Genomic DNA, 27,069 nt, shown 5'->3' with positions numbered 1-27,069 from the left:
AAGCAGGAAATGTTTAATTATATTGTTTCCGTTAATTCTGTAGTTGTTTTTATGGAAGGTAATTTTAAAATATATATTTAACAGTATTTGATAAAATTATTATAGTTAATAATCTACACTACTGTATGTAAGGATCCAAATTGATTGCGAAATTACCTGCTGCATTATTTTCTTTGAAGGTACTATTGTTGACTACGTAATCTGTAGCCAGTGGCGTAACTGCATGGTGGCAAGTCGGCAAAATGCAATTTTTAAATTTGGAAACCAGTACTAATTGTGTAATAGTACGAATGCAAAACAGTAACGGTAAATAATAGGTCCTGTCCATCTTCTATAGCATCTTAGCCATCTTGTATAATACGATGAAAGTATCCGACAAACGTCGGCCAGTTAACCACTACAGTACCAATCGTCAAAAGATTTTAATGACCAAAAAATGCTATTTTGTATTTTATAACATTTCAATATTTAACTGCAGACTGTAATTTGGGTATTTTTATGAATAATATTTAAAAAAATATTCATTTTTAAAACTGCAGTCAATAATAGGTAAATAAAAAGGCTATGCTACGCATACATCACTACAAACAAGATGCAGGCAAAGCTAGTCATCGGTTTTACTGTAAATTTATTTACTCAGTGTTATTGTAATTATTGTGTAATAATAATTGCCAATGTAAATCAATAAAAATAATATGGTTATTAATCATGTTGTATATAATTAGGGCATAGGATAATTTTGTAATATTTGAGGATGCAACCTTAAAGTAAGCTGTAATACAAAGATGTCACAGATACTCCATTCCGAGTCCATTGGAGTTGATATTAAATGTATTTATTCACTTGAAATATGGTCTCAATATTAAAAGTTAATAGTTAACAGAATAGCCGACATATTTCGTCATTTTATTGCCAAAATCAAATTTTTAGTAATTAATGGAATTATTTAAAAATTTATTTGGGTTAATCAATATAATTTAAAGATAATATTATCATAGTAAATTCTTTTAACTGTTTTGTTGTCTATAAAGTAACGATAATAAGATGAAATTTGTATGTGATAATGAAATAACTTGGTGCTCATTCACACACTTTATATTACATAACTTTTAACGACTGAAATGTTTAATATATAGTTGTGATATATTTTATTGTATCGAGAATGTTTTATTAATAAATATATTTTTTTTATTTCATCTTTTATTTGTCTATAGTGATATATTTTTATACTATTTAGCAAGTATAATTGATATTACTACTAAACCATTTCTTTAATAATATCTCAGGCTAATGTACAGCGCCATCTAGTTTTGAGCTAAGTAGAGCTTGTGTTATGGTTACTAGATAACTGTTGTAAATACACACCTTTTTTAAATATATATTTAATATACATGGAAAATACGCAGACCGGTACAAACAATCATACTCATCAATACAAATGTTTGTACCGAGCGAAGAATCGATCCCGTGACCATAAGAAATACAGAGGTGATGCATACCGCCTTATTTAGCGGAACCGCTAGTGCACCGATGCAGTCGATGTGAAATGTAAGGTGTCTGTAAAAATGAAACTAATGAAAAATCCGCGCACTAGTTTATTTACTAAATAAAATATTATATAAGGGCAGTGCCAACCGAACGGCGTCGTCGGCACGATCTGATTATTATTGGACATGTAAGGATACCTTTAAAACCTAATTTACAGCGTACAAACTGTCCCAAGTTCAAAAAACATAACTAGCTCGGCTGCTAAAATAAATTATTAAACTTTTTTTATAATAATGACCCCGGACAATGAAAAACGCTATTAAAGTAAGCAGAACTCGTGTTATTGGTAGGTACTAGACAACTGATAGTAATACTTAAATACGTTTTTTTTTTTTGGAAATATATAATATATAATAATGAAAACAATAATACAATTATATATGTTTGAATCGTGCGGGGAATTAAATCCGCGACTATTGGAAGTAAAGCGGTGTACTAAACCACTAGACCACGGAGGTCGTCATTAGCATAACTTTATGATGGATAAAATACGATGCAACTTGTTAGAATGTCAAATCTTCTCGCAGTGCTTTATAGCCAGGGTCTAGCGTCCTCGTGGCAACCAAATGGCGAAACCAAAACGCTGAACATTTAGGCCTTCGCTTTCTTTCCTCGTCTTCATAGTCCGTCTCAAAGATGCCGAATTTAATGCTGTTGGCAAAATTATAATTATTAAGTTATTATCATTAATTAATTAATTCTAATTTGATGACCACGGAGGTTTTGCAGATCACGGGTTCGATTTTGGCAGCAGTAGTGATATGAATGATAAGATAAACATGAAATCAGGTCAGTTAGCCCATAGTGACAATTTCATCAGGAATTTATCACGATGGTTTCCAGGGGGAACCGCGTGGAGGTCAACCTGACATGGGACATTGCTAGTAATAGGGTCATTAGTCCACATTACTAACAATTCCCTTTTCCCCTATATTTATAAAGTAAATATCTATATATAAGCCAGGAAGATGCAGTGGACTGGAAGAGAAAGGCGCGTGAGAGAGACGTGTCGAGTTTAGGGGAGGCCTGGGTCTCTAAGGCGACTATTACTGAAGATAGATTTAATAAGGTTTTAGCAATATTGTAACCATAGAGGGCTTTTTAGTAGCCCTACCCTTTGATGTACCACTTTGTTGTAGGACATGGTGTTATATAATTATGTACATTAAAAAAATATTATCAAATACCTACCTCAATCCACTACACCATTCGAAGTTATCCATCAAGCTCCACACAGTGTACACTGTGATATTACACTTGTCAACCTCAATAGCATCCAACATGGCATCAATATACCTGGTGAGATATGATATTCTGTCGACATCGTCCGTACCACCCAGATCTCCGAAACCATTTTCGAAAATCATTATCTCTGGATCATTGCAGTTGTCTTTCACCCATTTTAGCGCTTTTCTCATGCCCCACGGTATGGCCTGAAAACGTTTATTCATTTTCAAAAATATAACAGTGGTTTTCTACCGACAAATAAATTCTGAATGACTCTGTTTGTATGAAGATTGCTAGCACTGTACCATGTCAGGTTGACCTCTACACGAAGCCCTCTGAAAACCATCTTGATAAATTTGTCACGATGGGCTAACTGACTTGACCTTACGCGTCCTCCACTGATGCTCCCCCAGTGTAAACTGTTAGCACAACTAGCGGTTGCACAAATACATAATGATCCATAAAAAAGAATCCACTACTAATAGTCCCCTTCCCCCGTTTTCAAACCATCTACCATATCATACCATCATAATTATCTGAATGATTGGCGGTCACAACTGTGCGTTATTCTAGAACTTTTTGCCACGCACCCATGGAATCAACCTCCAACAATGTTATTTTCGAACCAATACGACATTGAAACTTACCTTACCTACAATGAGAATCAGTAGCAGTTTTTGATGTAGATTTGAATATAAAAAGGATACTCATAATTCAAATATGAGTATTGATTTTATGCATTTGTTTTATATACACTTCTGTCACTGCGCTCTGCTGTATTAAATGTCTACAAGTGTCTCTCTTTCTTATCATTTAATATTACTAAAAACTTCAAGAAAAGAGCTTATTCCTTCATAAAACAACGCATTTGCAATTCCCCTGGTGTTGCGGGGGTTCACAGGTTAGTGGTAATCACTTATCATAAGGTGAGCCGCAAGCACGTTTGTCTCATATTCTCTTGAATTATAATTATTATAAAAGTTGATAATATATATATATATATATATATATATATATATATATATATATATATATATTTTTTTTTTTAAAGGATGATTATAAAATGGTAAACACGCCTGCGCTAACGGGTTACGCTGGCTGGACACCAGTGGAGGTCACACCTGACTTGGTACATTACTAGCTATAGAGTAATTAGTTCACATTACTAACAATCCCTTTCCCCCCAGTTGATAATATTATAAGTATATACTTACTGTTGAATGTATGACGGCAGCCGGTTTGTAATCCTTAATGGAGAAGACTGCATCCAAATCGTCATCGTAGGATGGCACGGGAAACATTCCTTGCTTGTAAGTGTTCCGCGTAAAGAACTTCGTGGAATAGTGATTGAAACCATAGAAATCACTTGTTCCTGTAATAGGTATGACGGAATGTATTAGGCTGGTTTAAAATTCAAATTAAAAAATAATTTATTAATGTAGAACATTATAGCCGGTTGTGAACGTAATTTTTTTTTGTATTCTAATTATTCCCTACCATCCAGTTCATTATACAGTTTAAAATGAAACACGTTTCTAGGTGACTAAATATTGTGTTTAATGCATTAGAAACCAATCGGTATATAGAAAAGAAACAACGTCAAAATATAAAATACTAATAATAAATATATATAATAAAACTATCAAAAATGTTTGCCTTCGTCAACAACAGGTTTTCTTTTATAACAAAATAATTAATTAAGAAAGAAGAAAGAATCTCTAATAACATGAATTCATAAAAATATAATTAAACTACACAAAATTATATTAATATGTATAGTTATTAATTAGCAATATGGCCCACCAATATTCAGCATATGCTATGACATCTAACTGTCATAGCGCTGTTATTCTGTTTAGGCCACAAGGACGGCTTAAAACCATAAGCTTAATAGATAAAATAAAATATGTAATAATAACAAAATAAATTTGACTACCTCGGTGGGTCTAGCGGTTTAGTACGCCGCTTTAAGTCTGATGGTCGCGGGATCAATTCCTATCACGGAACAAACACTCGCGGGGCATCAGTAGAGGATGATAAGATGAGCCTGAGGTCAGGTTACTTGGCCTATCGTGGAAAATTCTCTAGGAATTTATCATGATGGTTTCCAGTGGGACACGAATGGAGGTGAAGCTGACATGGTAAATTGCTAGCAATGGGTTCAATAGTCCTCATTATTATGTAATATTATCTTATCTATGGCATTACTAACAATCACTTTCCCACCCCCTGTGGTTGCATTTAGGTTAACAACATACACCTACTTACTTAATCAAATAATAAAACATTTATTACTGATTTGATAAGTGCAAATGCACGTAATTTATTTACAAGGGTTTATCGCGATATGAATATGGTAGATAAGAAATCCTATGTTATTAACAACAATAACATACTTAGTAGGTATGTATAAAAAAAATAAAAAAAATTGTAATCCGTCCTCGCCGAAAGCAATACATACGTAGGAGTATATAATACAAGAAATAACGTAAAATTTACCTAGGATAGCATTTTTAATTATATAGCCTAATTATTTGCCAAATTAGATAGATACATACGTATTAAGACGTATAATAATAATCTAACATAAAAACACAACAAAAAGATACATTGTTCTAGCATAAAAAAATGAAGAATTTCGTTACAACTTTTCATTCCCTATTTATTTAATCCCTTAAAAGTATACCTTTTTAGATTTTGAATGTCATATTTATTTTCAAGATTCTAGGTTAAAAATGATATTTTCATCTCCCCGTTCAATATCCTTTCTAGACATATAGTCTAGTTGGTTTAGCAGTCATTGTTATGAAAAAGCGGCAAACAGATTTACTTTCGCATTTATAATATAAGGAATTACCAAAATTTTGATGTAGATCTTAATGCATACGTTATATTCATTGCAATATCTAAATCTAATAATGTTATACAGTGATTACATTATTATGATTTCGATTAAATTCATTTACGACTTTAGACCTTGTACTTAGGTATGTTATACCTAAAATAATCAATTTAAATTACGTTTCTACAATTTTTGTGAATTAAAAGAGGCGTAGTCACAATCGGTTATTGACCAATATGGCGCCTGTACTTATTATTTCATTGACATTTATCAATTATCATATTTATAATACCTCGTTATAGTGTATTTTATCCTTACTATCTGATTCTTTATTACTGTTATTATGATTAGGCCCTAATAGCGTGTTGGATAAGCCAGTTATTTAATCTAAATAATATTATGTTATCTGTGCCTATAGACTATACAGTGAAATATAAATAATAGTATATATTGTTTATGCAAACAATGTGTATTATTATTTATTTTCACAAGCTAAGCAGAACTTCTGTTATGGGCACTAAACCACTGATAGATAAGTATACTGAAATACAGTTTTTTTAAATACCTGTGTAATAGTATATATATACGTCGGCGGGAGGGGATTGTTAGTTTTGTGAACTTATAACCCCATTGCTAGCAATGTACCATGCCAGGACGACCTCCACGCGCTTCCTCCTAGAAACCATTATGATAAATTATTAGAGAAATAGTCATGATGGGCTAACTCACCTGACATCATACTCATCATCCTCCACTGGTGCCTTGCTAGCGTAAACCTACCGTTAGCACAGGCGAGTGCACCATTCCATTATTTTCCTTAAAAAAATATATACATATGTCCAACAGTGAAACTTATACTAAAAACTTCCGCAGTATCAAATTGCAGTAGGAGCCTAATAATTTATTAATATAATTAAAAAATTCTTTTTATTAATCAAAATAATAATTTACACATATAGATTACAAAAATCTTAGAAACAAATAAAATAAAATATACACAGATCAATACTAACAATCATACATGACACAAATGTTTGTATCAAATAAAGTATTGAATCCGCGAATCAGAAGGCGGCGGCGTGCTAAACCGCTAGACCACCGGGGCCGTCGTAATATATAATTACGAGGTGAAACGTGCGGTGACTCATGCATCGAAAGATAAGTGACTAGATAATCATGTACGTATCATATGCAGAATAATACATTTATTATGTACATTGGAAAGTTCCTTGTGGGTAGTAAATAAAGATAATATTATTATATAACTACATTGCGAATATGTTTCTTTTGAAACCGATCGAAATATAGAGAATTGCTATTTTAAAGGAACCGTTTAATTACAGTTCACACAAATTCAAAATATCTTTATTCGTGTAGATCTATTACAAACTGATGACAATGCTTGATTAATTTGGTCCAGGATTCTGATGTAAACATAAATTGTTACACAAGCTATTTGATGATATTTTTGGGCAGATTCAAATCCATGATCTTGGGGGTCTAACTTAAAGTAGTAAACCGTTATAACTTACGTTTATCTTATTTATTTGTAATCTTTTTATTGTACCAAGCATTTTACACAAGAATTACACATAGAAGTACAAAAAGCAGTCTTATCGCTCGCAAGCAATCTTCCAGACAGCTTTTAGGTAGAGAAAAACCAACAAAAGTAGTAGTGGAGCATGAATTGTATAGAAGAATAACTTACCTTTAATAAATTTGATTTCTTTCGTGCTGAGCTCCGGCAGCCTGCTTCTAGGGTAGCCCTGTTTGGCACTTTTCTGTCCGACTAGGCGTATCACACTTTCAGGAAAGCCACCCGCAGTGGAAAATATAGGATGGCTATACAGGCCTACTTCGAAGTCCATTGCCTCTTTGCCTGCAATTACGTCATCTGGGGAGTCTGTCTCACCTTCGCGATAATCTGTAGCTATAGTAATACCACATACACCTGGAAAATTTAATAATATTTATATGTACTTTCAACTATATTTAGCATATTTATTGTGTGATTTATGTATTTGTATTATACAGTGAAAGCTGGATATCCAATTTCTTCCAGCGGCATACAGACCCAAGATAGTACCTATAGCTTCCATTATGGTAAACAACTGATTGAAATCCTTATATTCATTTTTTGTAAATACATACATAATTTACATAGAGAAAAACCCAGATCGATACAAATAATCATACTCATGAATACAAATGTTTGTACCGATGGAATTGAAACCGTGACTATCGAGAGTAAGAGTGTGCTAAACCGCTACGACAAGAGACTGTCGTTATATGTATAAACATTAGTCACCTTTTTGCGTTGACCGGAATTCCTTATCATATAAATGCCACGCCCTGGCGTGTGCGAGCAGTAAGTTCTTTGCCACCAGATACTCAGCGATACCACCCATGTTCAAAGCTGGTGCAAATCTAGACATTCCATACCCAAAGACAGCGAATTGCTTCGGTTCATTCAATGTAATCCACGTTTTTACTCTATCCCCGAATAATTCATACAAAACCCTAGCATAGTCTTCAAACCAGACCGCTATATCAGGATTGGCCCAACCACCCAGGTCTTGGAGTTTCTGTGGTAAATCCCAGTGATACATAGTAGCTACAGGCTCAATTCCATTCTCTATTAATCCGTTAATCAAATTGTTATAGTACTCTGTGCCTTCTTTACTTATTTTGTTCGCGAAACCGTCAGGAAGGAGTCTCGGCCAAGATATAGAGAACCTGTAGACCGAGACTCCTAGAAACTTGATCATCTCAATATCTCGTTTGTAATACTCATACGATTTGCAGGTGTCTTCGCCATTTGTGCCGTCCATAATGGCTCCCGGCTTTTGACAGAATGTGTCCCATATGCTCGGTGATTTATCTGCAATTTAAGAACTTAGTGAACTTAGGTAGTCTGTGTATTGTTATGTACATATACCATTACTAGCTGTACCCGCGGATTCACTGTAAAAATTTATAGTCTATTTGTTATTCTGATGTATAAGCTATATTTCTGTAATTTCATTAAAATCTATCTATTCAGTAGTTTTTGCGTGAAAAAGTACCAAACATCAATCCATCCACGCTCACAAACTACCGAATTTGTAATATTAGCAAGCTATCCTTGCGCATATATATACGGATGTATATTCATTCATTGTTTACTATGAAGATTGTGTTCAAATCTAGCAGGTTGATATAAAATGTCGTCAATTTATATTTTTACTAACTTCCCGGTGATGGAAACACCGACAACAATTAGTTAAAATATAAAATATGGTCCATTGCAAGTACCCTAACGTGGGCGAAGGTCTCCATTCTAAGGTATCTACGAGGTAGACACGTATTAAAGTATGTACCTTTATGGAGATACTTTACCTGCTGCGTTCCATGCTCCCTCGATTTGATAAGCAGCTGAAGCTACCGCAAATTTGATATTATCAGGTATTTTCCTCATATTCAATTGACACTACACTCTTTTAACGGTAAAGTAACAAATGGCTCGAGTTTTTAACACAATAACATTTTGAATCATAAAATATTATCAGATCTTATCAAATAGATGCAGTACTTAATAATTTACAATTAAGACGTATCCTTATCATCAATAAACAATGCTTACCGAAGAGGATACAGTACAGTTCATAACAAAGTGTATATTTGTATACCATTACAAATTTAAACACTATTTAGTAAGTAATGTGTAATGTAATGTAGCGAGAACGTTGTGGCTCAATAGTTTACTATACTGAATTAGACCGGAATATTCCTTATTTAAAAACTAAACAACACTAGAAAACTTCGTGGTAATTTATATTTCTGATTAACTCTGCAGTAATGAAACACCTATAACAAATCGTACAAATGTGTGAATGTTACCATAGAGCACTTGTCTATCTTTTATATAAAATTATTTGCTAGATTGTTTCATATGAATGATGAATAATCAATCTTTGCATATGAATAAAGATATTGTGATTTGATAGGGCATGATTTTATTGTAATAAGAAAAATATGTAAAAACATATATATTTTTTATGGATAGACTGTATAGTTATATACTCAATAAAGCCTGTTAAAGAAATAAATAAATATTGTATTTTACGTGTTAATAGTATATTTATGTCGTCTTAAAAATAAATCTTAAATCTATCAAATATACAAAACAATACAATCAAAATATTCATTTATTTGATCTGTTAACACTATTATTTCATAACATACGACTATTGTCACGATTTAAACACACAATACCCTTTTACTCTATAGGCGAATAACATTTAGTAAACTTTTACAAATTCCTAAATTCTAAATATAACTAACTTGGAGACAAAACGTAAAATCACAATTGATAGAGGTACAATATTATTGAAAAAACAATATATCTAATCTAAAGTAACATTTGTCATAAAGAATTTTCCACTTTTTACAGTATAAATATCGTATTATTAAATATATTATGGCATGAGTTCAACGATAACACCATTCTTAATTACAAAGGAAAAAATGATAATTTAGAGAATAATATTCAGTTTTTTTAAATCCCTTTAAAATATGCTCAGAAAAATACATTGTTATCAGCTACTACATCTGATTTTATTAGATAACACATATTCTATGTTCATCCTCGTAGTACGATCTATATTCACACCCAGTTTCATATTCTTGGGTGGATATTAATATTAATATCCATCCAAGAGTTTGATCATGATCTGTTACCTACAGACTGACATAATTTCGCATAATACTAGTATGGATTTATCATAATACTAGAGTCAGATAATAATAATTTAACACCAGCTTTGTGCTCTAGAAACTTTAAAAATGGAATTAAAATTAATATTCTAGAAGAGTTATAAAAAAAAATTGTAATCGAAGATGATAACTAATTAACTGATTAAACAATTAGTCATAAATATACATTACAGAATAAAACTAATTTTGTCATTATTATACAGATTAGAACCTCTTAGTAAGTTAGCTAAAAATTTGGTGTAATATTAAAAATAGGATTTATTTTGTGTTTTCTACAACTTGCTTACAAAACCATTTTATTTAGACAAAAAGCGGAAAATGTATAACATTATTTCCATAATCACAAACCCAAACTGAGATCATCTTAATATCCTGTCAACTGTATTACATGTTGAAACAACTACTTCGTAACAAAGCTACATTTATAAAATAAAATAAAAAATATTATAACACAAAATGGCAGGAATATAATAAAAAAAATTAAGTTTGAAAATTGAATTACCCTTTAAAATTTAAAAATCCAAGTAATTTAGGACATTGTATTATACATTGGCAAGTTTGTTAATAAATATAATTAATTTACTTGTATATAACTTTAAAGTCATGACAAAGTACCCTAACATTGAGATATATTAAATTACAGAATATATTTTTTTATATCACTAAAGCATGTTATAGAGCATTTTCACAAAATACGTAAACTATTGTTTAATGATACAATCTGCTATTTTAGTATTTAATTTAGAAATCTATATTGTATTTTATATTATATATGGCTTAAATAATAAAATATCTTGAAGTTTTAATTGCTAATCGTGACATAAATGTAAAATAACATGTAAAATAAATTAATTGTGAGTTGAGATATTATCAATCAGTAAATTTATTATTTCATTTAGTTATTTATATTGTAGGTTATATTATATATGGATTAAATAATAAAATATCTTAAAGTATTAACTGTCCATTGAGGTAACATGTAAAAATAAACAAATTAAATGTGAGTTAACATATTATCAATCAGGTGATTTATTATTTCCAATTCAGTTTTCTAATTTCTATAAAATTACTCGATTCATATCAAGTTTAGTTCAAACTGTCATGTCTACATTTGAGTTCTTGTAGAATGTCTACATGAGTTTAGGGAACATGTCAAAAAATAGTATATATTATTATACTATTTTTTGACATGTTCCCTAAACTCATAAGCAAAAATGGCAACACTTTCCTATAAAAACAAAATTTTATAAAGGAGGCAGTAATCAAGCAAAATACCATATTTTTTCTCTTAATGTGATAGATAAGCGGTAATTGCCTTCTTGGCTAGAATGGAGCCCTTTCACGATTAACTTTAAACCAAATTTATCGTAAGCTAATGTCAGGTTTCAATTAAAATACACTTCGTATAACGGCGGACTAAGATATTTATAAATATATAGATTTAATATTAAATCAAACACATTATTACAATGTAATAACAAACATATCGGAGATCATATAATTTAAAATATTATTTAGAACATTGCGTTACAGTCGCTATTTTATAAATAAATAACATTACATTATTCATCAATTAGTTATATTTGAATATAATAACTATTGCTTCGGATATTGATTTTAATATTACATGGCAATTTAAAAAAATCACCTACCTGTGTTCTCTTGTCAATAAAAAAAAACAGGTATAGTATATACTAGCATAAATTATTTGATATATCACATGCAATTTATTTGAAAACAATAACTGGATTCAATAGAAAATTCAATATATACTTTGTAGAAACTATGCAATCGTTCATTATGGTTTTAACGAGTTCTGATAATTTGGACACTGCTGGTGTTCTCGTTGTGACTGTACCGCTCGCCTGTTTGCACTCCAAGCAGTGTATTTCATGACCTTTTACGTTCAATTCTTTGGCACCGATATCGTATGTCTCTGTATTGCTGAGGACACCTTTGAACCGTATTTTATCGTCGGCCCGTAGTTGGTGGGTAAAATTTTTAAAATGATGTTCGAATTGTACTGATATCTCTGCGTGACGTTTCAAGAGTCCCCCTGATGTCTCCATAAGAAGTTTCACTTCATATGTGTATCTGGGGATAGAAACCAATCAATTAATCTCGGTGATGTAACAAATAAGATGTTTTACAAGAAATTTAAAGTTCTCACAGTTGGGAAGGATTAAGTGCCTAGCACTTTTGTAATTCTATTTATATTTTAAAAACCGTATTACTAATGTTCTTATCATTCGTTGAATAGCGATTAGACCATAGTTTTTTTCATGAAATTATAGTATATACAATATTACATACGTTAATACCATCAACTAATAAATAAAATAATCAAATATTAATAAAATAAAGTTGAAATAATATTCTTACAATAATATTTTTACATTATTGAATGAACACTATTTTAACTTCCTTATTAATAATAACGATATTTTTCAAGACATAAATACTAATAATATATAAATAATAATACTTATTAATCGTAAAATAGTCCTAGGATACGTCATTGTTATTTATATTGAGTAAATTCCGAGATAATCGGAATTTTTTATTATACATTATTTTCCTTACGCAACCATAGACAAATAGAATTCTAAAAAAAATGTTTTTATTCATTATTTTTTCCACAATATTCAAATGATATGTTTGAAATACAATTTAGAAAGTAAAAACAAATAAATACTGTTACTAAACGAACGTAAAGAGTCATTAATTTCATGTGTTTAACTTCTATGTTAGTTCTACTGCAGACAATGTATATTTCTATGTACATTATTATTAGAAAAAACAAGGTAATGATGAAAAGAAACTTACTCGTTTAGATTGTTCAAGTGACAACTTTTCCCACTTTGCCGCGCCACACTCCTAACAAACTCGCAGTCTTTCTTCGAATATGGACCATCGGGTTCTTGACACAAGGTCGCATATTCCTCGCCATAATAACACTTGAAATACTCCTGCATAATGCCAGGCAACCAAGCGGCTACAGCGTTCCATCTATTCACTACACTCTTCAATTTGACTTCTTTAACATAACCCTCCCAATTTACGTTGGCTCCTTCAAGAACTGAACATTTTATTTGCGTTGTCGCCATATTATCATCCGACCAAGATGGGTTGTTGCATTGATTATAGTAATCTTCCCAGTTTATATAATAACTGTTGTCTTCATAATCCGATATAAATTCGTTCTTCAATAGGTTTCTTATACCGGATTTCTCGTCACCAATTAGTTCTAGCAAGCCAGAAGGTAAACCATCATCTTGCACTTCGCTTAAAAATTGGTTGCCAAAGTATATGATTGTTACTAAGCCCACTGCAAGCTGAAATATAATATAAATAAGAAAACATAAATAACTAACTAATTCGATTATGTCAATATGTTCCGTATTTTTTTTTAATCTTATACTAGATTAGAGGGAGATAGAGCATCTAATTTGAGTTGAATTAACAATAACCTTCATGTTTGTATGCATTTATGACTACGTAAGATTCTGTCTAACAGAAGATTCTGTTATACATACATCTCTTTCTCTCTCTCTCTGTGTAGTTGTCTCGTGGTGCTTAACCGTTGTTTATACAATATACAGTTCCAAATAAGTATTACGTATTTATTTAATACAACCTTTCTATCTATAATCTCGTGATACAAACATATATTTTTTCCGATTTGGACTGTTTTGCTTATTTATAGATCCTCTAAAATTAAAGTAAAATTCATTATACACAATTACACATGCTACATTTCACTTAAACTAATATATAAGCACACATAAAACCAACCTGAAAGGGTGTCACAAATTTCTTCGTAGTTTCTGACTTGGCCAGCAAACACGTGACTCCCATGCTCAACACAAACCAAACGATTATCGTAACCGTATAGAAGACTCTCGATAACGTAATGTACTGCAGAACAGCAAATATAGGTAATGTCACTGTCACCATTCCGATTAATGGCAAGAATAGGAATGAGCAGACTAAAGCCAATGTACCCCTTATCAAGCCATACGTTGTACAACCATGGGAGCACATTATGAACATCTGTAACCAACTCAGGGTCACACAATGCGGGATGGCACACTTGAAGAAACCCTGCCAGTCGCTCCTACGAGCCATCACTATCAATATCATTGGTATTAAAAGAGAGAAAAACACACGCGCATTCAAACAAAATTCAATGCTATTACCTAGTATATAAGATGGATAATTGGATATATGGAGATCAAGGAACCGCCAACCTTGGTGGACAACTGTGTCTTTCTCGTACGGATACTTCGCAAGCACGTTTATACCGAAGGAAAGTAATGCGAGAATATCAGGATATGGATTACCGTTTTTCCCGAACGAGAACAATGTTAGGAACATTAGGAAGAACGAGAGTACGCAGAACTCTGAAAACGGCACCCATTGGGTTGCTATAAACGGGTATAGAAACAAATTAATGAATAATGCAACGAAGAACTGCATGAATGGACCTAAATTGTTCCGGACGAATAGATTCTCCGATTCGTCCGGTTGCAGATTACCATCGCTGTACCTTAAAAACAGTCCTGACCATTTTCTAAAGTCTATGAATTGTCTTTTCGCGTGCAACATTTTAAAGGTACAAATAACCATAACTACAAAACTAACGTAGTACAACACTAGTGGCACCAAGTGGTATAAACTGTCAGCATTGACTGACAAATACGCTACTAGTAATAATGACAGTTCTATATTTGACAGTCTAAATGAGAATGAACCGAAGTAGTATAATAGTTTGAGGTATAAAACTTGTAAGAAGACTAGAGGATGTAAGAAGGCCTGTTGGAGGATGGGTATGTGGTCTAAAGCCTTGATACTGGGGTCTGTTAGAGTCAGTTCGTAGCTGACTAGTGGCAACTCGCCCTGACAGTAGTCAACTGCGGCCGTGACTAAGTTATCGACGGTGAGATTCCTGATTTCTTCGCTGGGACCACATGTGTCAGGGTAATCTGAAAAAAAAAATAGGCGCATAGAGCATTGGTTTTCAATCTGTGGGTTGTGATATTTCTAGGTATAGAGCATTGTTTTTCAATCTGCCATTAACAAACCATTTCTTGCGGGGGCATAAATTAATAATAATTATAAGAGCATAATTTTAACCTAGAAGTTTAAGCGTGACCAGAATTTCGCAGTTCACAAAGGGTCACCAAATTAAATATCTCGATAACTGAACTAAAGAGAACTTTGTTTTTAAAATAGTTCGATTTTTTTTTATTAAATACACAGAAAAAAGTGTACGACAGTAGTACATAACCTGTTTTCTGTCATATTAACGCGCGTAAGTGTACCTGGTGTATCGGGCTGCGTGGTGCGGAGCGCGCCATTAGTACGGGCATGATCTCCGGCCTGAAGTGGTTCCAAGTGTTCGACCGGCTCCAACGCTTGCTGACCCAGCGCTCGCGCCTCTTCCATGCCTGCAAACACATAGAAAAATACATTTTGCTGCCTTTACACGATACGATATGATAGAGCGTATCTTTCACGCGCGAAGAGGTTAAGTATATATAGGCAAATAAGTTAAGTATAGACAAATAGAACGACAAAGTCCGCGCGCGCCGCTTATTCGCGCTCGCTTTCCTATATATATTATGTATGTGTGTTATAAAACATGTTTTTGAGTATTATACTGTTGTTACTGTTTAGTACCTGTAACATAAACCCTAAGCAGAGCTTGGAATTATTAATTAGAGCTTGGAACTAAATGGCGCTGCGAATTGTCCAGGGTTATTAATAATTTCGGTATTAACTCAGTATTTAAAATACATTGTTCACGTATTAATTCCTATCAATATATAAATATTAATACATTCAATAATATGTGTATGTATTTGATATATTACTATTACTATTTTGTTTCTTTCAACCTATTCATGCGCCATTATTTTCTTTCTTTTCTTCTCTACCCAAAGGCTGGCTGGTAGAGATCGCTTAGAAGATAAGACCGCCTTGTACTACTACTCTACTACATACTCTATCTATTGTTTTTTTTGTGTTTTTAAGAAATAGAAATAATCTTCATTCAAATTAATTTAATATCATGTTTCTTTATTCTACTCATTCGGACCGTAGTCTCGTCTCAAGAAGAACGAAAACTTGCGTGTTCCTCTTTTAAATAAATATTATTCAGAATTTTGTGTAAATATAAACTACCAAATAGGTTGACGTTCATAAATAAGGTGCAATAAAGAGTAATAAATAAATAAAAAGTCCGGATACAAATGGACAAATGGAAAGTATGTTAGTAGAAAGATGTATATCTGATGTATGCTAGTAGAAACAAGTGATACAACATTACCTGGCGCCTCGTCATCCGGCGAGTCCGCATCGTCCGGTTCTTTACGCAGCGTGGTGTTGCATATTTCACGAATCCGCCGCTCCAACTGCGCCGTTGTTATGTACTGCTCGCCGTTAGACAAACTGTAATTATCAATTATAAGCTATACTACTATAAACCAAACAAACAAATAAACTGAAGAGGAAACGCGTCTGTAGTACAATTTTTCAAGAATATATATAAAGAAGGTTCTCACTAAAAGAGATGGTCAAATTGAGAATCTCTTTTGTAAGTCAGTTACGACTTACAAAAAACAATTATTATATTGTAATATACGAAATTATAAATAAACATGAAAAAGAAGGAATAATAGTAAAATAAGGAAGGAATAATAGGTAAAGAAGGAAGAATTATACTTTCGACATTTAAATCCGTTTCCCTAAGGTTGCCTTGACAACCCTGCTTTCAGCAATGAAGTCGCCTTATTGTAATTATATATGTATTCTTTAATATATTTTTTGTCTTTACTTCACTATATGTTACAAATAAATTATATGGTAGGGATTAATCAGCACAATGACCGTGGTATACGCGATGGCAAAAAATTGACACAATCTTAATTTCAAAGGGTACATGATAAATTTATATAAAAACTCAAAATATAATTCAACTACTATTTACATTTAAATGAATAAATAAGACACTTTAATCATTGTAAAAAGCGGGTTAATGTTATTTATACAAGTGCTGTTACTGGTTGTCACTAATTTAGTTTAAATGACCGTCTTAATTTGATTGCTCTAGGCCTCCATATAAAATATGACGTCAAAAACAAATATAAGCTAAGTAGACTGTGCCCGACACTTCGTTATTTGTTTAAACATGTCATGTATTAAATACAATTATTATTTTTTATTTAAAGCGTTTGTGGATACAAATAGCCATAGTGATAGCCAAATATGGTGTGGGCAGAGTATCAAACATTTATAAACGACGGATAAAAATACCTAGAAATATGTATTGTTATCCTTACTAATATTATAAAGAAAATTAAAATTTGACAGACAGATGTAAAATCCAGTGACGAAGAACCACGCTGGTTTTTTCATCTCCATCTGGATGGTTCATTCTCCATTTTCAATTTTAAAATTAACCCTCTACGCTATTGTAGTTATTCCTCAAAAAAATAAATAGAAATATTGAAATAATGCAACTTAACTGTATACATTTTGTTAATTAGGTAATAAAAAAAAAAATACCATAAACTTATTTTTTTACTTAAAAATATTGATATGCACTCCACCCCTTTTAGTATGCCGCCTAAAGCTAAGGGAATTAATAAAAAATATAGTTGTCCTTTTCATTTTTCATCTTAATTAAAAAAATAGATTATGATGTTTTTTATCATTTTTGGCGTTCCACCCCTCTGCAAGCCGTCACGCTATCCTATAAAAAAGATAGCGATGCTTGTCGTCCCATTTGTTAAGCCTTGAGATATACCCCTATGCTATGCTACTAGTAAATGGTAGACCCTTATACCTTGCGAATAGATCTCTGGCCGCTTTCCTGGCGACCGTCTCTTGTCTGCTAGCCGCGAGGCACGACTTGGCGCGCACGATCGCTGCGCTGTCCTCGTCGATTACACCGCTTCGAATGCACCTGTAATTCAAATAGAATATAATAGAAAATACATTAAACAAATAAATTTAAATTTAGGCACCTGTATTGGAATGTTATGTTGGACTCTGTTTTAAGCATTTAGCCTCTCATTTTGGCCGTTATGCGTGTCGAGCAGTGACTACTAAAGTGGCCAGCCAACCTCCTCCCAGCAAAAGCCTATGAACCTTGAAATTTGTGAAAACACCAGGAAGCCTCATCACAGGCTTCACAGAACGACCTTACAATTGCGAAGATTAAGCACTTTTGAATAGTCATAGTTTTTTTTTATACACACATCGCGTCATCACAGGCTTCACAGAACGACCTCACAATTCCGAAGATTAGGCACTTTTTAAGTCATAGTTTTTTTTTATCCACCCTTCATTCGGAAAGCTGTCTCATCACAAGAAGAATTAACAAGAAACTTACTTGTTGCTCTGTTAAATAATCGTTGTAACTATACATTTTTAAGTCGAAACGTGTGAATACAAACTATCACGTCGTACTGATTAGAGCAGATCAGTCCCTACAATCAGAACTCAATCATGAGTATAACGGATGAGCCAGCCATCACTACGCTCGACCATATTTTAGGGAGCCCAATGACCCGACCCTTCATGATAAATATATTTACTTAATGAATTTATATTACTTTGTTTAATTCTACTATTAGTACGTGTAAGACCAAAAAATATTCAGTCCGAATATCTGTATATATCGGTGTCGTATGAAATCCAGACGGATTGAATTTCCGTGTTCCTTACTTTTAGTTATCTATTAATTTTTTTACGACTAAACTATAGAAAAACCAATATTTGTTGTAACAGGCACGGTGGGGTCACTTCTACAAGTACGAGTAGATACGAACTAGACTTAATTAACAATATACGATATAAATATTTAACATAAAAGGAGAGTAAGCTTAGATAAAACGACCGATAGGGATCAGTGGAAGATGACATACTGCGCTCAGTCCAAATAATGGGATAAAGGTAAGGCAATGATGATAATACTCCTGAACGTAGTTTTTCGGAGGACCAAGACCATTCGACCTATAACGAATTTGTAGCAGTGCTAAATCTTACTTATAATTAAAATACATACACAGAACGCCGGAGTTCTTCGCAGACTCGATCCCATCTTATTTTCCAAAGGGCAAAGTCGTCAATTTTTATATTCATGGGTGAAGCTTCACGGAATATTAAAACAAATAAACGCCCTACGTCAACTAGCGTCCGATGACAAATTCGAAATGGATCAATGTTTGTGTTTACTTTACCAGGGAATGTGGATTCTAAACATTACCTCATATCATTATGTGGAGTTGTGTTGTTTTATGTCGCCGGTCTTTAACAATAGCGCCGTTTTACGCCAATGTCCAAGTTGTATGAATATTTTTTTTATAATTGCATAAATGTCAACATCTTTCTGGCCAGTGCAAGTAAGTGTATATTGAAACTTTTTTGTTTATTATTTGTACTATTTATATGTTTTAATAAAACCGTTAGTTTTTAAATATATAAGTACTAGGATTAAATACATACAAATAAATTATACTAAAAAATCTTAGTATATTCATATATGAATCACATAAAATTAATGAAAATATAAATAAATATTTTTTTCTTTCTTTCTTTGTTTCTTTCAATACTTCATTAATTTAAAAGTAATTATTCCTTTTACGAAGCAGGTAATATGAGCTCTGATTAGTTTGAATCTTCAAGAAATATGTGAAGGGGTTGTTTATTGTTATTATTTAAAAGATATATTCAGAGTTTGATGGTACGTATTCTGGATAGCGGCACTGCTCGTGACATTTAACATTTGAACCGGTGACGATGGGACAATATGGCACGAGCTGTGATCCCCACAAATTAGGGCGAACACCCTCGGACAATTACGCAAGTGCTTAATGGAGTGATTAAGGGATTACATTACACATAAGTGAAGCTACATATAATACACCAGGTCAATATAATAAATGTATTTACTATGTATATATAATAAATGTATTTACAAAAGAAAATAATCAGTTTAGCAAATAGTTTACTTCCGTTGCATCCATTTTCATACAATATATGTTTGTAGTCATGAGTATGATTGTTAATATTGGTCTGGAGTATTCTATGAAGGTGGATGATAAGATAAGTAAGAGGTTGGGTTAGCACATCGTATCTTCATCGTGTTGTCACTGAAGGTCAACTTGACATGGTACATTGCTAGCAATGGAGTCATTAGTCGATATTACTAGTGATAACCTTAAACTGGACTATGTGATTTATCCCAGGGTATTATTATTATATTGGATGGTCCGCCATATTAGACTTTGACTGCCATCATGTTGAATGCTAATTTGAACTACTTCAAATTTTAATACATTAACAAGCATTGAAATGAACTAAAGACTAGTATACATTGCAATTTAAATAAAATTCATATTTGTAAGGTACCTTCTCAGCATTCTCCTGGCCTCTGGATGAGCTTGTTCAGTAGCACAAATCAACCAATCTAAGGCCTGTTTGAAATTTGAAACTTTATCAGCTTCCAATTCTGAAAATTAAATTATACAATGCTAATAAATTTACTTTCTACTTTCATCACTATCATAATTAGTGTAAGTAAATAGGAAGATATCTATAATAATAACATTAATAATAATAGTAGTTTTTCCTCAGGCAGTATTTTATTGGTACTATATTTACTTTCTATTAATGAAAGTAAATATAGTACCAACTGACTTAAATCTCAACATATCATAAGCCAGTCCTTCAGGATATACTATAGGAACAGTAATCCTATATACCTACACAGCCTTTACAGTTGTAAATATCAGCTGCCTCTGCACTCTTTTCATTTGGTGAAACTTCACCCAATGAAATCTAAACCCAGACATGGAGCCAGCTAAGGCTCACAGATACAACTTTAGTATTCAAACCTCAGCTCGGGCTCTTCATTGTATTCCTCGTTTGAATGGGACAGAGGTTGATCACAAGAGGACTAAAGAGTAATAAGCTATTGGAATTCAATAAAGTAGGTATCATACCACATTTTTCTTCTAATAACTGCTTGGCTAAAACAACTTGCGATTCTGCACACCCATCCTCAGCTAATTGGTTACGTAGCCTCCTCAAGGAGCCTTGTGGCCCATCTGAGGAGAGATAAACTTAAAAAGTATACATTGTTTACAACCTTCACCATAATGGTTAATAATGTTAGCAGAGATAACTTCATGTTTATCATATTATCCTGCACTGGAGGCAAACCATAATATACATGATTACTTTATTCCTAAGCTACACAAGATATTACTTTATTAATAATAAAAATAATGTAATGTATAATAGTTACCTCTGAATGTCAACAATGATAATATATCATTGTTATTAATTAATTAATACTATATCTTTTAGATATTTAAGGATAAAGTTATGTTTCTAGTATAAAGGTAAAATTATTGCCTAACACAGAAAGTTCGATGTAAAATGTATTAATGAAATAATACAATTTAAATCTGTTGCACAAATTTTATAAAATGAACTTACCATGAAGATTCCACCGTTTACGTCCAACGGGCATTATTTTCTTCTGATGATGCAATTATAGAAATTATATAATTAAGTAGTCTCAATATTATTAGAAAAAACTGTCTTATTAACTGTAAAATATAATATGGAAAATATTTTGAACTTTATTTCAACACTTGCCAATTTGTTTTTTCTTGTTGACAAAATGTCAATGTCAAATTGTCAATATTTTTTTTAATGTTCGCCAAATTTGTCGACAGGCTAAAGTCATTAAGAACATACCGCTACATACTACACGTAATTTATTCTTTCAATCAAATGCGATATGATAGAAGGATATTAATTAAAAGAAGACTTTTACAAAATTACTTCATCGATATGCCATTCGACAGATATTTGCTAAATGTATTTTTAATGTCTCGTAAAAAATTTCACCACATTACCAATTAACAGTTAACCGTCCAAGTTTGAACGCCTACTAAGTAATCAAATGCTAACAATATCGTCGCCTACGGTATACACCTACGCAAGTTGTCACTGAGAATGTTGCACCTCTGTTAATATTGGACTTCTAATGTAAAAATAGATCACTCCTAAAAGGACTTCCTCTTGATTGCTGCTTAAAATTTAAAACGACGCGTGTGGGTTGAGCTATTTATTATTTTACGACAAAGGGTAGATAAAAATAAATACAAAATTACTTCTATATTCATTTAATATACTGTAAGTCTTAAAACATAACAACACAATATACAATTGGTAAAACTTTAAAATCTACATATGTAGTGTGCAGGTAGATAAAAAGGACTTCCTACTATTTTCCTTTCCTAAAATACAAGAGAATAAGTATGTAGGTACACTATAATAGGTAATAAATAGTATATAGGACATAATATGTCAATCAACAGTTATTTAATTTAAACAGTGCACCTAATTTTAATAAAATTTAATATCATACCCATTAGTTTTTATTAAGTGTATACCTACAATGTAAGTTAAGTGGCCTTGTCTGTTTAACTGGTCTGTCAGCTAAATGTAAAACAAAACTTGTACATATTTCTATTTGAATGTAGCATTCATCATTGCCCTTTAGATTTTTAGTATCCGAGCAAATATAAAAATCAATGCAGAGTAAACGAAGTAAAAACAAAGACGGGTGACGCGTTGCGATGCGGTGAAAAGTAAAAAAACCGCAGGGTTCCTACAACTGTGGTGATTCATTCACTCATAATTTATTGTTGTAACTGACAGCTATCTGTACATTAAATACATTTGAGAAGACATTATTAAGTGACTTTATGGACTTAACAGAACCCAAAATATAATTGTTAGCACTTTTACTGTGTCTCAGAATCATAACCGATAAACTTTAATTTATAATGTAGTTTGTGTTATTAAAATTGGTTTACAAATAAAAATATATATAAATTATTTTTACTCTAAAATCAATTAAGTCGCTGGCTCAGTTAAATTTAGGCGTTTATAGCTCTGAGGTTATTATATAATGAATAATGGTAATAAAATTGTGCATTCACCTGCGCTAAAAGTATATGGCGCCGGGGCACAAGAGTTGGATAATATGATCATGAAGTCAGGTCAGTTTTTATTGAGGGTTTTGGTCTATTGTCAGGCTCTTACACCTGTAGCACTGCGACCTGCATAAATATATTGTGCATAGTCATCGTATAAATGATCATAATAAATTTATCAGGAATTAACAAAGATCCTGTTAAGGGGACAACATTTAGGTCGATTTGACATGGTACATTGCTAGCAATGGAGCACCTGTGTGGAGCAATGTGTAATAAATTTTCGGTGGGATAGTGATGTTACATCCATGTCCACGCGAAAACATCGTGGTATGATTACTAGCGAATTCCCACGATGCTGAATTTGCCACCTGACTTGACTTTATTAAGTATGTTTGGACAGGCCAGCATATATATACGACATTTTTTTTTTGTGTCCAACGAAGACTATGTATAGATGTGGTAAAAGTTACGTAGCAGGTAGTGTGATTCCCATCAGAATCAGCGTCTTGTAATGTTTCAGTCAACATTCCGCACAATCCCATTAGTCTACCTCTCAAGATAACATAGATTTGGAGTTGATTTAAAGTCTGTCCGAATTACGGCGTTACTAATAAGCCATGTAGCACACTACCTAATAAACTTACTAAATGTCTAATGTACAATAAATAGTATTATTTCACCGGTACACTCACTACCTACATACTACAATAAACAATATATTATGGTGCGACACCTCATCACATCAAATATACCTAACGCTACAGTGTGTCTCTTTAGGTGATCCTGATTAGTCATCGGGTTCCAGTAACCTACGCCTTTTCAGGCCACGTATGTGGTCGAGGGACTGACAATATAGACTTGTCAGCTTAAACGAGAGCACCATTCCTGCATCATTCATTATCCACTTAAAAAATACTTGGCGCAAACACTAACAGGGAAAATGAACTATATTATACCACATAATGGTATGTATATTGATGTTTCTACTATGTTTTTAATTTAGAAGGATTTTAAGAGAAATATTTTTCTTAGAAGAATAACCATGCTCTCGAATAGTGACATTGACTAGATATTTACTTACTATAGACTTGATATATATAAAATTTTCGTGTCACAATGTAAGTTAACAAATGCCCTAAACTTATTAACAGATTTTTATGAATTTTATATGCATATTCAGTAGGTCTGAGAATCAGCTATTATCTATTTTTCATACCCCTAAGTGATAAGTATTTAATTTTTTATAATGTGGCATTAAAAAATTCATACAACCCTAAATTTTCATCCTTCTATTACCAACCCCTATTTTTTAATAGTAAGTTTAATTTAGATGACAAAACAACGATTGCCGGGTCAGCTAGTAATAAGTATAATAATATGGTACTGTTTGCTGAACCCGTTCAAAAGTCGCGGTCTTCTGAGTTGGTAATAGTTGGGCTGGGTCATTTTAGACAATGGGAAAATGAAAGGAAATTTGTTGGGCTGATGTCAAATGCTGAACAACTAGCTGCAGAATCAGGTGTTACTGATCTTACATATCGACCACTTCTTTTCTCTCTATGCATAGAATGCAGATCAAGAGGTAATTCATCTTCAGAATCTTCAAGAGAACTCTCTACTTGCCATTGATTGTTTAAAATTGAATCTTGTGATTGCCTCGGTGAATCATATGTCAAAGGATCAGTATAAACTTGTTGAAAATTACTTTGAGGATATGAGAAGCGACGGATAACATTCAAAATATCAATCTTTGCACTTAGTTTTGCTTCTTCATTCATTTTCTTGAAAGATTTTACTAATGATAAGCAAAAAGTTCTGTCTTCATCACATTCTTGTTGTTCATGGTCATTTTTATTATGATCTGATACTAAGTCTTGAGCATTGTTTTCTACAGATGTTGTTATACTTTTCGTAGACCTTTCCATGATTTGTATTTTCTTACTTTTCTTACGGCGTTTATGGCGTAATAAGATCTTCATTCTTGTACTTAGAGTACTGTCTGTTTCGTCCTCATCTGACTCTTGTTGTGATGCTCTATCACCAGACGTTACACTACCTGTGCAGGTATTAGAAGGATTAAGAAATTGCAGTTGTGTGTAATACCTGTAAGTTTTCCTAGTCCGTTTAAGTAAGCCACGTTTTACTTTGTTCTGTATTTGTAATTCTCTTCGATAATTATCTCGGATATGCCTCCATTTGTGTTGCATTTCCTTACCTATAACAAATATTTATAAAACTTCTAAATACTGTTAGCTCAGGCAGGTGTACCAATCCATTAGCTTATAAATAAATATTTTGTGTTTTTAAATACTGCTCTAGTTATTTTAAGTATAAACATTTTAAAAATAATATAATTAATTCATTATAATTAAAGTCTTAAGGTTAGTATCTAAGCTTAAAGTACATTACCCAGTTATTAGTATTGTTGCAAATTATGTAAATAGAGAGAGTACAAAATAAGTACATATATCACCTGTGCTGAAGTCCAGTGTTGTTTATTTGTAATTACTGTAGTTATCTTGTTAAAGGAGGTATCTGGTAAATGTATTATAGTGACATAATTACTAATATTGAAGTTAAAATAAATTCAAATATAAAATCACAATTCAAAATAATACAATAATTATTATTAAAGTACATTTTACAAATAGGACATTACTACCTCCTTTTAATAATTATCATTTCCACCAGTAGAGGATGCTGATATGAGCAAAAAATCAAAATCCCATGGGGGACTGGATGGATGTGGACCTGATATGGTATATTACAAGTAGGAAAAGTATGGTGATGAGACCACTAGTGTCCAATACAAACACCCCTCCCCCCACCTCAACTAACATCTTATGCATGTCTAAAATTTTAACTACCTACAAAAAGAAAGGATAGACTACAGTTGTAGCTTAAAAATTGTAGTAGTCATTTGTATTAAAAGTAACCAGTAATATAACAGTACTGTAGTAACTAATACTACTATCTATGTATGAATACTGCGTTTTTCATTAGTTTTGCACTATCAGATATATTACTCTTACATTAATTGTACAATATTTTAATCTTGAAATTGTGGACATATTAAAAATATCACAGGGCAACACTTACTCGTAGCATATTTTTCTCTTTCATCGATCGTGTCCCAACCTGATATAAGTTTGGCACATACTTGTAGCCATAACTCTTGCCTTTCATGCCTAATTCTAGGGTCCGTCGATACAGCATTAGTACTATATAACAATGGTCTCGACTTTATTTCATTTATAAACTGTTCTACATCAATTAACGACATATCTACACAATCGGTTTTTCGGGTTTACCAATTTACATTATTAGTAAACGCACACGATTTCGAAGTTATAACGCAAAGCTTCTACTGCTCCTCTCAAAATCAAATAATTTTTAAGTTTTATTGACGTTTTTCAGCAAATTTCTCCACTTTCTCAGCGTTTTAAAAAAGCTGCGATGAGTGTTTCCGACTTCAAAATGCATGAAGGACTACAGTGCTGCCAACAATGTGTGGCGAATCTACTGACTGCACATGAAAACATCCTTGCTTGGTAACTCTTTCTCATAATCAACAAACTTACGAACCGAATTTCTTTTTTTACTGCTATTTTAAAATTGCTTTATATATAGTACTGAACCGCATCTATAAATATTCTTACAATAACCTAAATA

At 32.4% G+C, this 27,069-nt stretch overlaps 3 protein-coding genes across 4 annotated transcripts; all 3 read right to left on the bottom strand.

Annotated features, from left to right (window-relative positions):
• Positions 1-1,997: 1,997 nt before the first annotated feature.
• LOC131845517 (myrosinase 1-like) lies at positions 1,998-9,191 on the bottom strand. Its single transcript, XM_059194588.1, has 6 exons — positions 8,996-9,191; positions 7,926-8,498; positions 7,326-7,568; positions 3,990-4,147; positions 2,740-2,981; positions 1,998-2,199 (listed from the first exon to the last, which is right to left on the bottom strand). Exons 1-6 carry the CDS (start codon positions 9,072-9,074, stop codon positions 2,052-2,054), a joined length of 1,443 nt encoding a protein of 480 aa, XP_059050571.1. The 5' UTR covers positions 9,075-9,191; the 3' UTR covers positions 1,998-2,051.
• Positions 9,192-11,713: 2,522 nt separating this feature from the next.
• LOC131845482 (wolframin) lies at positions 11,714-22,071 on the bottom strand. Of its 2 annotated transcripts, XM_059194545.1 has the most exons (9): positions 21,884-22,071; positions 21,385-21,489; positions 20,792-20,891; positions 18,222-18,341; positions 16,704-16,825; positions 15,697-15,822; positions 14,168-15,357; positions 13,199-13,707; positions 11,714-12,466 (listed from the first exon to the last, which is right to left on the bottom strand). In XM_059194545.1, exons 1-9 carry the CDS (start codon positions 21,915-21,917, stop codon positions 12,100-12,102), a joined length of 2,673 nt encoding a protein of 890 aa, XP_059050528.1. In that variant the 5' UTR covers positions 21,918-22,071; the 3' UTR covers positions 11,714-12,099. The 2 variants fall into 2 exon arrangements, with proteins under 2 accessions (XP_059050528.1, XP_059050529.1); XM_059194546.1 differs by lacking the exons at positions 20,792-20,891; positions 21,385-21,489; positions 21,884-22,071 and adding an exon at positions 19,647-19,722.
• A 2,304-nt stretch (positions 22,072-24,375) lies between these two features.
• LOC131845515 (uncharacterized) lies at positions 24,376-26,830 on the bottom strand. The gene is made up of 2 exons (XM_059194585.1): positions 26,497-26,830; positions 24,376-25,612 (listed from the first exon to the last, which is right to left on the bottom strand). The coding sequence occupies exons 1-2, from the start codon at positions 26,678-26,680 to the stop codon at positions 24,840-24,842; spliced, it is 957 nt and encodes a 318-aa protein (XP_059050568.1). The 5' UTR covers positions 26,681-26,830; the 3' UTR covers positions 24,376-24,839.
• Between the last annotated feature and the right edge of the window lie 239 nt (positions 26,831-27,069).

This window comes from Achroia grisella, unplaced genomic scaffold (assembly GCF_030625045.1).
Source record: "Achroia grisella isolate CSIRO2021 unplaced genomic scaffold, CSIRO_AGI_Agris_v1 utg474, whole genome shotgun sequence".
Taxonomy (NCBI): Eukaryota; Metazoa; Arthropoda; class Insecta; order Lepidoptera; family Pyralidae; genus Achroia; species Achroia grisella.
This window is presented reverse-complemented; position numbering and strand designations above follow the sequence as displayed.